Genomic DNA, 13,190 nt, shown 5'->3' with positions numbered 1-13,190 from the left:
ATATTCTACCCAAGAAACTTTAAGTTAAAATAATAACTGAGTTTACTCACTTTAGTTGATACTTGAACTTCCTCAGATATGAACACTTCTTCAATCTGGACTGCATCTCTGGGAAAATATCCAAAATCTTTTCCTTTCTATCAAAATGAAGTATGAAGGTTATCAAGGAACAGCGCTCAAAAAATAATGAATATTATGCCTAAATTTTGTCTCATTTTCTTGGTTTTCATTTCTTATAAATCATAAATATTAGTTTTCCACTGTCCTCTCTAAAAGAAAGTAAGTGACATCAATATTGCCTTCATTATTAAAAAGGACAGACATGATTAATTTAAGAGGACAGCAATCAAAGTTATAAAATGCCACCTTCTTTAAACTTCAGAAGGAAAACTTTCACACGTACTCATTTTCTTCCTTTTGCTATCTTTCAGTGACCTCCCTTGCCCATGTGGATGACCAATTTGCACCTTTAAACCTCAAAAGGCAAGGCTTTGACAATAGCCAAAAAACTAGTTGGAGATAAGCACATACTCATTATCTTCAGTACCTCAAAATTATGTAATAGGTTTAAACTCTAAATGGGCTTATCTAATGGGATAGTGAAGGTCCACAAGCCCTTCAGGGAGAATTTAACTCTATTAAACTTTTCTGGGACAATCTTGGTAACAAAATGAAAGATGTTCCATGAGAGAGTGGCTTCATATAGCCACTCTCAGCCCATTTCCTATCTCTGTCAAAATTTAAAGTCTTTATTTCTTTGGGCCTCTCTGGTCCAGAATCATTACACCTCAACCATGCTTCTTCAAGCTTCCCAGCTGCTACAACTATTGGCAATAGCCTGTGGGTGAGCTCCAGGTGTGTCCTATTGGCATGCACTAAACATGTAATGCTCAAAAGCTTTAAAAGCTCTAAAGTGTCACCCTGTCTCCATATTTTTAAATCTTGCTTTTTGGTAGAACTAGAATATTCACATAGCATAAATAAGGAAGAATGTTTTCTTTGCCTCAAACTGTACCAACTAGGGCAGTTTTCTTACAGCTGCATTGAACATCTCTAGATCTCAAGACAAGCGCTGGAATATGTAAGGAACCTCTCCAGTAAGGTGGCCAGTGACAGTCAGCGGTCAGAAGGCTCTAATAGATAAAATCAGTTTCAAATAAAATCTACTCTTTCAAATGGTGATCACAGTACATGCACAAGGAAGAGATTTAAGGCATATGTTTTAAGAAAATATATGTGTATCTATTTTTAGTTTTTATTGTGATCTGAATGAAGTTTATGGAGTAAACTAGTTTTCCATTTAACAATTCATCTATATGATGTTTCATAACATTGATTACAATTATAATAGTACTGTTCCTACTTCTTCCCTGACTTTCCCTTTTCCATCCATCCTTTTGACGTTTGTCCTTGGGAAAATGCTTTCCTTGTAATCTTGCATAATTAATTGTTATAATTAATTAAGGCATATGTTCCTCCCTGGTGCTATTGATCACCTTACAGGCTTTTATGCATCAGTTTGGTTGAGCTTGTTCAGCTTGCAAGTGATATAATTTATCACAGTATCTTTTCATAAGAATGAATAATGATACAATCAGATGTGATCCTATATCTAATTGAAAACATAAATCATTCATTTTGTTATGTTCAAATGACTCAGCCTTCTAAGAACTCTGGGCTCTCCCAGTTGTTAATTTCTTTCTGTAAAGGATTCATATACTAGCTTCCCAGACTATTAATCTTTGTGAGGGCCACTTGAATTAATAACAATTTAGCCCTTTACTTGCTCAGAAAGACATGAGGTTTAAACTGAATAACCAAAATTTCTTACATGTTTCTCTATTTAACCACTGGCAGCACCAAAGGATAGCTGGAGTTGTTTAGGCATCCTATCATCTCCATCCCCACCCTTAAATGCAAATCAGTATGAAATTTTGAAGTGTGCACACTAAGTAAAAATTTAATTCAATGTACTCCCAACCAGAGTGCTTCACAAAAAGCGTCTATTATAGAAATTTGGTCACCACCACTGACCATAATCAGTTTTTGTTTATAATATCTATACAGTGCTTTGGGATACTTAAAGTGCCTTTTGAAATTAAAAAGTAGGCTTCCTTGTATAAGCTAGTCATTTATTCCACATTCCATTTTTAAGACTAGATACTTACACTTCCTGCCCACAAGTCTTCTCTCTCTCCTGAAAGTTTAACATAAACAGATATTTCTTCTCCCTTAGTGAAGTTGAGGTATCGGCAGTCAGGTCCTTCATAATCTTGTAGGGCTGTGACTCTGCTTATTAAAGCTATGTAAATAAGTAAAGAAGAAGACACATTTTCAATTAAGATTTCATTGTCTTCCTCTCATCTTTATCTTTTCCAATCCATCCTATGCATTTCCCAATATTAACTTTCTATGTCCTTTACAGGGATTTCTGGTGGGCTTCTATTAAGAAGCTGTGCTACAATCCCAAAGGCATGTGGTTTGAATCCACCAGCTGTTCCGTGGGAGAAAAATAAGCAATCTTCTCCCTTGCAATTTATTGCCTCTGAAAAATCTGCTGGAGGGTCAGCTATGAGTTGCTTCTGACTGGACAGCACACAACAAGAATAAGACTTTTATGGCCTTGAAAACCAACAAAGTACATTAAAGACCAAGAAGGCAGTCCTGAAGGGCATCCACAGGCAAAAAAAAAAGAAGATCCGCACATCACCCACCTTCTGGTGCCTAAGACTCTGAGATGCCAAAGAAGAGCTCCGCCCGGAGAAACAAGCTTGACTACTATGCCATCATCAAGTTTCCCCTGACCACTAAGTCAGCCATGAAGAAGATCAAAGATAACAACATGTTTGTGTTCACTATGGATGTCAAGGCCAACAAGCACCAAATCAAACAAACTGTAAAGAAGCTCTATAACACTGATGTGGGTAAGGTCAACACCTTGATTAGGCCTGCTGGAGAGATGAAGGCCTGTGTTCAGCTTGCTCCTGACTATGATGTTTTAGATGTTGCCAACAAAATTCGGATCATCTAAACTGAGTACAGCTGGCTAATTCTAAATACAGATTTTTCTCACCAAAAATAAATAAATAAGGCCTCGGGAATTTATAAGATATCAATTGACATATTTGGAATAACAGATGCAGCCATGAGGTGAGAAATAATCTCACCTAACAGAAAAGCCTTTTTCTAAAGCTTAAAGAATTGTTCGCATGGCTGATAAATACATATCTTTTTCACTTATTATACAACTCACCTAACATTTCCCATTCATAACAACTTCCCATACAAGACCATAACTGAGCCTGGAGTGTGTGCTGTGAAAATCCCCAAATTATATACAGGAAGCCCTGGTGACAACAGGGTCATACAAAGGAGAGTAGCAGGCCATCCTTGGTCCACCTTCTCCTGTTTGTCTACAATATCATAGGACAGCCACGAAGGGCACAGGAAGATGACAGAACCATGTGAGGTCACAGGCAGGCAGAGGGAGACTGTGAGAACATATGCCTAGGACATCCAGGTGTGCCACAAAAGATGGTCTACAGGATTCTGCCGGACCCATTTGCTCACCAGTCTCTGCACCACCAACCTGGATCACCCATAGTTGCTATCCAACTGTGCCACAACTGACAGTCTACAGGATGCTGGTCCATCACTCACCAGTTTCTATAAACTCAGCCTGCAAACCTAATCATGTGAGTCATTCCCCTGGTGGGTCTGAGTCTCTGGGAGACCGTCTAGCAAATCACTAAGCCCAAGGGCTATAGAGGAATTGGGAAACTGAGCCACAGATGGAGCTATTAGTGTTAGAAATCATGGATTTATTGGTTTGGGGAACTCTGGTGGCCTAGTGGTAAGAAGCTGCAATCCCAAAAGCCCATAGTTCAAATCCACCAGCTGCTCTTCAGAAGGATGGGCAATCTCCTTCCAGAGTGCAAATAACTACCACTGAAAACCCACTAGAGGGCCAGCTATGGGTCGGTTCTGACTCAACAGCACACAACAACAATAAATTCCTATTATAAGTATACTTAAAACCCTTTTTCTAAAATTATACAATTGAAGTTAAAATAACATTCTAAATTTTAATATTTCTTTTACAAGTTCTGTGCCTGTCCCTAAGGATGCTAAAATGAAGCTGTAATACAAAGAGGAAAAGAAGATTGTTACTATAAAAACATTATCTAGAAAATCTTATCTCTGCATTAAAATATGTCCGAAGTGTTAAGGAAAATCATCCAAAAAGTCAAAGCCATTGCCATTGAGTTGGAATCAATTCATAGCTGACCTCCAGCAGGTTTCCAAAACAGTAAATAACAAAGTAGGAGACTACACATCTTTCTCCCACTGAGCCACTGGTGGATTTGAACCGCCAGAGGCTCAGCTCTTAGGTTAGCAGTGCAACTCCCTATTGATTATGCCACCAGAGCCCCTTACTCATAAAAAATGTAACTTAGAAATCAGTTGTATTTATACAAATAATATATGGTATTTTAAAAGTATCGGTTGCACATTAGAAATAATTCTTACACACTGGATAAGTAGAACATATTTAAATGAACTCTAATATACTCGGACACAATTTATTTTATGTAATAATGCTATGAAAATTACGTATTTCAGTATTACTTTCCAAGGGCCCTTGTGGCACAGTACTTAAGTGCTCATCTGCTAGGTAAAAGGTTGGCAGTTTGAACCTGCCAGCAGCTGCTTCCATAAAAAGCTCAGCCTATGAATGGGGCATCTCTGTTCTGATCAAAAGCACTGCTGTTAACCACAATGGACCCAACATAATACAACAGTACTGATTTCCATAATTTTAGAAAATAAATTAATAAAAAATTATTATTATTATTAAGATAAATAATGATGGCTTAAAATAAAAATTATTTTGAAAATAGAAAAATTCCGACTAAAATAAAATTGAAAAATAAATTTCTAAATAAAGCACAATATAAAGCCTTTTAAAAAAATAAAGCCTATTTATATCAGGTATGTCTAAACAAACAAACAGTAAAAGTATTAATGAATTTCTCTTTGCTACACAAACATCATAATTGCTGAGATATTTATATATGAGACTAATCTTCACCCCTTCCTATACTTATATTAAATATTATCACAACATGTCTTGCTTACAGCATTTTCTTTTTTGTACTGAGTTATACCTTCTAGTTGCAAGTATTTTTAATTATATTCATGCTCATTCTTATCAAGGACAAATTACATTACCCACAATTACATTATACGTCACAACAGAGTCTCAAGAGAAAAAGAAAGGAAAAAAGAAAACTTACTTTCACATTCCAAGTCGCCACATTTTTTAAGTTCTGCCAGCAGTTTTGTAGTCTCCAGACTCTTTGCCAAAGAAATTACCAAAAGAAGGACTCTGTGAACTCGGAGCTCCGCCATGCTAGGATGAACAACCAAGAATCCAAAATGGGGTTTAAGCTGATGGTTTAGGTTGTAGTTACGCCAGTCAAAATAAAAAATAAGTCTATTCTCCTAACTGAAAAGGAGAAAAAAACCTGACGTTTTGCTTTCTTTTTAACTTGTAGATAACTACATTTTTCTATTTTCAGTCCTAACTTAAGGGACAAAACACTCTGCTCTCAATCTGCAGTGTCAGGTAGCCAGATAATACAGACAGGTTAATGATTAACAGAGATTTTTAGTTGAACTACTATCTTTATAAAGGTGGCTCACGTAACCTGTCTTACCTAAAGGCCCTTGGGAACAACAAGATTGTTTTTTAAAAGCCCTGCAAAAAGGGTCATTTCTTTTCACTTTTAGGAAGCTTCAGGAGAATCAGTCAACAGATATAAACAGAGTATTTGCTGCATACAAATACTAAGCATCAGTGGAGAAAATAGTTACTTGCATGAAGAGTAATAATTTATGCTGAAAGCGCATGTTTTTTGAAATATCAAGATGAAAGTCATTTTAAAAAATAGTGTATTTTAATACTAAATACCCTTCAGTGTTTCTGTGAAGTTTAAACATTATTATGAAGTATTTCCTTGAGAATAGTGCTGTTCTTGTTGTTAGATACCATCAAGTTGAGTATGACTCATAACAACCCTATCAATAACAGAACTGAACCCTGTCCTCTCCTGTGCCATTGTCATCATCTCTGACATACTCGTCCATTACAGCAGTCACTGTGTATCCATCTGGTTGAGGGTCTTCTCTTGCACTGACCCCCACCTTTCCAAGCTTGATATCCCTCTCCAAGGAATAGGCAGCCTCTCCTAAAAACATGCTCAAAGTAGTTTGGCCTGTAATCTTTGCCTCCAAGGAGCACTCCAGCTGCACTTTCTCCAAGACGTATCTATTTATTCTTTTGGCAGTCCATGAGGTATTCAGTACTCTTCTCCTGCACAACTCAAAGGCATCAATTATTCAGTCATTATTATTCATTGTCCAGCTCTCAGAGGCATAGCATATAATTGAAAACATCATGTCCTGCACACCCACGTTTATTGCTGCTTTGTTCCAGTAGCAAAGAGTTGGAAACAACCCAAGTGCCCATCAACAAACGAATGGATAGAGAAGCTGTGGTATGTTCATACAATGGAATATTATGCTGCATTGAAAAACAAGGAACTCCTGAAATACTATACAAAATGGGTGAGCCTGGAGGACATTATGCTGAGTGAAAGATCTCCATCACAAAAGGACGAATACTGCATAATACCACTGTTGTAAAGCAAGACTGACATCGGGGTTGAGGGGAAACTAAGAAAAAGGGGATAAATAATGTATAGCACATTGAAATAGATGACGGCGAGAACTGTTTAGGAGGAATGTATGATTAGATATTAGTGGCATGACAAGAGTCCAGAATGAAAGCTGCACAGTGAAGTGGATTGGGGCACGCAGATTGTGTAACAATGAAAGAATTTTTTTTACTTTTCAAAGAGAAAAGTGAACTGGGGGGAGTGGTGGGCAGGGAGGAAAGTGTGCAACAATGAATGAATGGAAATCCAAAGTCTCTATAAACTTTCATTAAAATTAATTTTTAAAAAAGAAGAAAAACTCATGGCCTGAATCAGGTGCACCTTAGTCCTCAAACTGACATTGTTGCTCTCCAGTAATTTCTAGAGGTTACTAACTACAGACTTTCTCAATGCAATGATGTATCTCCTGATAACCTGATCTCCACTTGTGATGATTGTGACTCTCAAGTAAGATTAATTCCTTGACAGTTTCAATCTTTTCTCCATCTATCATGATATTATCTATTAATCCAGTGGTGAGAATTTATGTTTTCTTGATGTTAAAGGATTTAGTCCTTGATCTTCTGCAACAAGCTCTTCAAGTCTTCTTCACTTTCAGCAAGCAAATTTATGTCATCTGAATTACAGAGGTTGTTGTAGTGTTTCCCTCTTGATACTGATACCACATTTTTCTTCATAGAGTCCAGTGTCTCAAATTATCAGTTTAGCCCACAGACTGAACAGGTATGGAGAAAGGATATAACCCTGACACACACCTTTTCTGATTTCCATCCAGGTAGTGTTCTCTCCTACTTGGGACATGTTGCTAGAGGAGGCTATTCCTTGGAAAAACATATGATGGTAGAAAGATGGGTAGATCCTCCCTGCAATTTACGGCCTCTGAAAACCTGCTGGATGGTCCAGTTCTGACTTGATAGCAGTCAACAACAACATACATAAAATATTCCCTACATTTCCTTCAAACTGTTTAAAAATGAGGACTTTTTTTTTTCGCACACTTAGACCATGTGCTCTGCTTCTTACTTGCAAAAATGAGAATTTTTTCTTTAAAACATAAAAGAGGATATTATTAAGGAGCGCTGGCAGCATAGTATAAACCATGTAATGCTGTTAGCAGTTCAGATCTACCAGTTGCTCCAAAGGAGAAAGATGGGCAGTATATGTTCACAAAGATTTCCAGCCTTGGAAACGTGATGAAGGGCCATTGTGAATTGGAATCAATTTGATGGCAGTAAGGAAGTTTGAGTTTGGGGTTTTTTATGTTTCAGGTACTCTTTCAACTACTTCAGTGAATGCTCTCATAAAACTTTCATACTAACTCTGATCTAGATAATATTATGATACTCATTTTTATATATGAGAAAACTGAGGCATATGGAAATTTTATTATATCACTTGTCCAGTGTCATTCAGGAAGGGAAAATTTAAATCTAGACTTATTGACACCTGCTTGCTGAAACTGAGGAGGACCTGCAGCTCTTGCAGCAGGTCAAGGACTGCAGCCTTCAATATGGATTAAAGCTCAACATCAAGAAAACAAAGATTCTCACCACTGGGTCAACTGGCAGCATCACAATGGATGGTGAGAGACTGAGATTGTAAACAGCTTCAGTTTGTTTGGCTCCACAATCAACACTCTTGGTATCAACAACCAGGAAATTAAAAGGCGAATTGCATTGGGGAAGTCTGCTATCAGAGACCACTCCAGAGTACTGAAAAACAACAATGTCAGTCTGTAGACTAAGGTGCACCTGATATAGGACATGGTCTTTGCAATCACTTGCCATGCATCAGAAAACTGGACAATGACTAGGAATGATAGAAGGTGAATTGATGCTTTTGAGCTGTGGTTCTGGAGAAGAGTACTGAATATACCATGGACTGCTAGGAGAACAAATAAGTTCATCAGGGAGAGGGTGAAGCCAGGCTGCTCCTTGGAGGCAAGGATTCTGAAGCTTCATCTGACATACTTTGGACATGTTGCAAGGTGGGACCAGTCGTTGGAGAGGGACGTCATGCTTGGGAGTGTGGAGGGACAGCACAAGAGAGGAAGACCCTCGATGATATGGACTGATTCAATGACTGAGGTAATGGGGCTAGATGTGTTAGAGACAATAAGATTGGCACAGGATAGAGCAGGGTTTAGGGTTCTTGTACACAGGGTCACTGTGAGTCGCAGGCAACTCAACAGCACATAACAACAACAACAACCACGACCAGAGGCCAAGTGCAACAACAGGCCCACAGGAGTGGGTAGTCCACCTGAAGAGGCGAGGTCTGATGAGGTCTGTCCCAGAAAAGTTGGGATTCGGGGGGAAGGGCTGTTCGTGCGTGCTGATGCAGGGCCTTCTTCCCAGCTGACATCTTTGACAAGGTTTCTGGGGAGATCCAAAGAAAGTGCTACGACTATGAGTGCCTAGGTGGCAGGCGGATCTCCCACCAGAGCCACCACAGCAAGATCCGCGTGTATGGCTGGCTACTCTATGGGCTATGGGCGGCACAGCACTCCATCTCTACAGAGAAGATCAAGACCAAGTACCCAGACTATGTGGTCACCTGGGCCGATGACAGCTACTGAAGAAGGCCTGAGCCTTGCCATTTCACAGCCATACAAGCATAGGCTGCATTGGCTCTGGCCGCCCTTCTGGGGGACCAGGTCAACCTCACTGACCCCTGAGATGCATCTGTACTTATTGGACCCCAGAGACAAGGCAGTCTGGGTCGCAGGGCCACCTGTAGGAATTGAAAGTGTTGTCACTTCTTCCTGAAAGAAAGAAAGGGGGGGGAGGAAATAGTTCCTCATAGCAACATGCCCAAAGTATGTGAGGTGAAGCCTCATCATTTTTGCCTCCAAAGAGCACTCTGGCTGCATCTTCTCCAAGCCATATCTGTTCTTTGGGCCATCCACGGAATTTTCAGTGCTCTTCTCTAATAACACAGCTCAATACCACAGGAATCCGTTCTTCTTCTGCCATCCCTGTTCATTGTCCAGCTCTTACATGCATAGCAAGTGATCAGAAAGACTATGGCATCAATCATTATTTATCATTACTCCTCAATAATTTGGAGAGGTCCCTAATTGCAGATTTTCTCAGTGTAATGTGTCTCCTTATTTCCTGACTTCTGATACCCAGGATGTTAATTGTGGTTCCAAGCAAGATGAAGCTGTTGACAGTTTCAGTCCCCTCTCCATCTATCATGACATTGCCTATCAGTTCGACGGTAAGAATATTTGCTGAGATGTTATCCATACTGAAGGCTGCATTGCTTGATCTTCTGTAACAAGTGCTTCAAGTCCTCCACATTTTCAGCAAACAAGATTGCATCATCGGCATAACGAAGATTATTCCTCCGATCCTGAGGCCACATTCTTCTTCAGAAGGACAGCTTCTTGAATAATTTACTTAGCCTCTTGGTCTAATTACAGACTTCACATGAACACCATTAAGTGATCCAGGATTCTCATTCTTCTCAATGCTAGCCATAGTTTCTTCTGATTCATGTAGTTAAACTAGGAGATACTTGGAATAAAAAGAACTGATTCAGCTGGAGTGTATTTACCAGAAATTAAGAACAAGTACATAATCTTTGGGAACAGATTCAATAGTTGATGGTAAGAGAAATGGAGATTCAAACTGGCGTAGAAGATATGGAGATGCCACTGAAAATCCCCTCTTTAGGTTTGGGCCTTCTGGCCCAACTCTAGGGAATGCAGTTAGCAGACAGACTCCAGCAGGAAGCTCCTTCAGTATCTACCTCCACTGCCAAGACAACTTTAACTGAGATCATCCCTTCCCAGGACAGTCTGCATCTAATAAACAAGAAGTTCAAGGGCGAGACCATCTCAACCTATAGTGAAATGCTCTCCTAGTCATTTCTCACCCCAGATCTTCCTGATAGGTTAGCAGAGGAGTCTGTATTGGGCCTGCATTGAAGGTTGACTTTTCTTTCCACCCATGCAGCTTTCTCTTTACTTTCACCAGTTGTTGCTGGGGACCGTCAAGTTAGAACCAATCCATAGCGGGTACTCATCCCTTATAAACATCTTGAATATCTCCTGCTTTGAAAAGATTCAACCTTAGAAACTGGTGATCCACAGACACAAAAGGAATAGATAGAAGATTATGGACATTTTAACTCATTCTTTCTTCTGGTCACTCAATGGCTTTGTTGTTTTCTTGTGTTACTAGAAGGCATGTTGTAATTCTGCCCATTTTTCTTATTCTACCTGGTAGAGTGCCCTAGGAAATAGATGATGGTTCAATGTAAAGGGGATAACACTCCTCAATGAGCAAGATTCTAATGAAAGGACTACTTTAAAAGATGTGTACAGAGTTATTCTGAATCTTAAACAAATGTAAAATAAACTTCTAAGATGATAGTAACAAAGAATGCTTGAGGCATTTGTTAAATGGTCTCCTTGAATAAGCCTGCAGTGAGCTCAAGTAAAGGCTAATTCTATACTTTTTATAGAATATTCTGTGAAGGGATGTACTATGCTTGGTATGGTGTTAAGAATTTACTTTTCCAAATGACTTTTCTATCCTGTGATATGCTGAGACTCCACCCTACTGAAGCTCAGCTAGTTATTGATCAAATTGAGGATATTACATCTAGTTGGGGAACACTTCCTCTACCAGATATGTTAAAACTGAAGGTGTGTGAGTCTGCCTTGAGGTCATCGTTGATTTGATGTGCTAAATGCGAACCATTCGAATGGTCTGATCCCAATCAGCTGGTTAATTTAAAGCAATATAGGATACCTGGTGAATGGAAGAAAATAACTGCTTTCATTAAAGACTTTTTAAAGGCTAGAATAAGGTGTGGTCCAAACCACCACCCTTAGTTCCTCTGGTGGTATGATCTATGCCCTATCTCAATGATAAGAGAAGATTGCTTTGGGAATCTTTGGGATAGCTTTCTGACCTCAGTCAGCTGCCTCAACCCTGCCTGATATTGTCAATGGTTGCATGAGTTTCTTGGGTACTTTCCAATTAATTGTGGAGCCCAAAAAACAGAAATGGGAGTTTTGGGGTCAGGAGCCAGAGGAGGAACAGTTAATTAAATGGTGGAGTGGTTTAACAGAATGTATTTTGGGGACATTTTTTGGCCTCCACATTTTTGTGGTTAATTTGGTACTTACTTTTGTGTGGATGAGAATTGTAAGTTTTTGTCTTGGTTTGGGTTTTTTTGTGGTTAAATTGACACTGATTTTTGTGATGTTTCTAAATAAAATTTTTTTTAATTTAAAATATTTTTAAAATATTTGGGCAAGAGGTATTGGGGATCAATGCCTGTGAGAACTATAGGAAAAGGCTGCCTGACAGGAACTTGAAATATTCTGCAAACTAGCTCAGTCAAGACCACTTTTCTCGCACCTTCTGATTTCCTGGTGGTGTCTTCCACTGTACACACTCAACCTGATTCCAAAGGATAAGGAAACCCTTTGAAGCAGTCATGAAAGTCAGCTTTCAGATGCACAAAGTGGGTGGCCTAAAAAAGAAGGAAAGAGTGTTATAATAAAAAGAGAACATACTTCCATTGTTCCTTAGTTATGTGTCTTAGAACAACAATGTGAGATCTATAAGATGTGTGAGAAAAGGAAACATAATTAAATTGTCCAGTCAACGAGTATGAAAATGAAAATATGTCACTTGTTGACCACCAACTTTCCACTACTGAGCTCCATTTTTCCTACACAAATCTTGCCTTCAGGATATAAAATCTAGCCTACAAAATGCCTATGACACATGAGCTACTCTTCAAGGAACTGGGTAAATGTGTGAACAGAGCAAAGTCTTTGCTCTCATGGACTTTGCATGCTAGTAGAGACAGACAGACAAGAACAAATACATGAGCAAGATAACTTCAGGCAGAGATAAGTTATTATGAAGAAACACGGCTGCTAAGAAAAGGTCATCAGAGAATATATTTCTGGAGAGTGATATTACTTAAAATGGAGATGTGGGGAGGCAGAACATTCTATGAAGGAGACAGAATTAGCTGTTACTTCAGTTCACCCAATAGCTTCATAGAAGCTAATCACACAACAAATGTGTCTAGCATTCTTTATTACTATCATCTTAGAAGTTTATTTTACTTTTGTTCAAGACTTATAATTCCAAAAACTATTTACCATTTACAGTAAATATGTCCACATTTTCATTATGAATATATCACAGAGCAACCTCCCAAATGTGTTTCTTCCAATATGTAATTAATTTACATCATATCATCATTTTATATTTGAAACTCTTAACTGAGAATACCAAATCCACAGGAGCCAAAATATGACTTTGATTTCATACCACCTGAATTTCAGAATCATCCCAGGAACAGGTTTGAGGCCTTGAACACTAATGAGTGAAGACCAGATGAGTTGTGGGAAGATGTCAAAGGTATCATCCAGGAAGAGGGCAGACGGTCATTACAAAGACAGAAGAGGAAGAA

The 13,190-nt window shown here is 38.8% G+C and overlaps 1 protein-coding gene across 1 annotated transcript in view; it reads right to left on the bottom strand.

The window, feature by feature from the left end:
* Window positions 1-5,412, bottom strand: part of MIA2 (melanoma inhibitory activity 2) — a 28,571-nt gene extending 23,159 nt beyond the window's left edge. The window contains exons 1-3 of the mRNA XM_006891586.1: window positions 5,298-5,412; window positions 2,169-2,302; window positions 51-137 (exon numbers count right to left, since the gene is read on the bottom strand). Coding sequence (XP_006891648.1) covers window positions 51-137; window positions 2,169-2,302; window positions 5,298-5,412 — 336 coding nt within the window. The remainder of the gene's footprint in view (window positions 1-50; window positions 138-2,168; window positions 2,303-5,297) is intronic.
* Between the last annotated feature and the right edge of the window lie 7,778 nt (window positions 5,413-13,190).

This window comes from Elephantulus edwardii, unplaced genomic scaffold (genome assembly GCF_000299155.1).
Source record: "Elephantulus edwardii isolate Elephantulus edwardi_28Jun2011 unplaced genomic scaffold, EleEdw1.0 scaffold00100, whole genome shotgun sequence".
Classification (NCBI taxonomy): domain Eukaryota; kingdom Metazoa; phylum Chordata; class Mammalia; order Macroscelidea; family Macroscelididae; genus Elephantulus; species Elephantulus edwardii.
The sequence above is the reverse complement of the archived record's forward strand: the minus strand, read 5'-3'. Positions and strand labels throughout refer to the sequence as shown.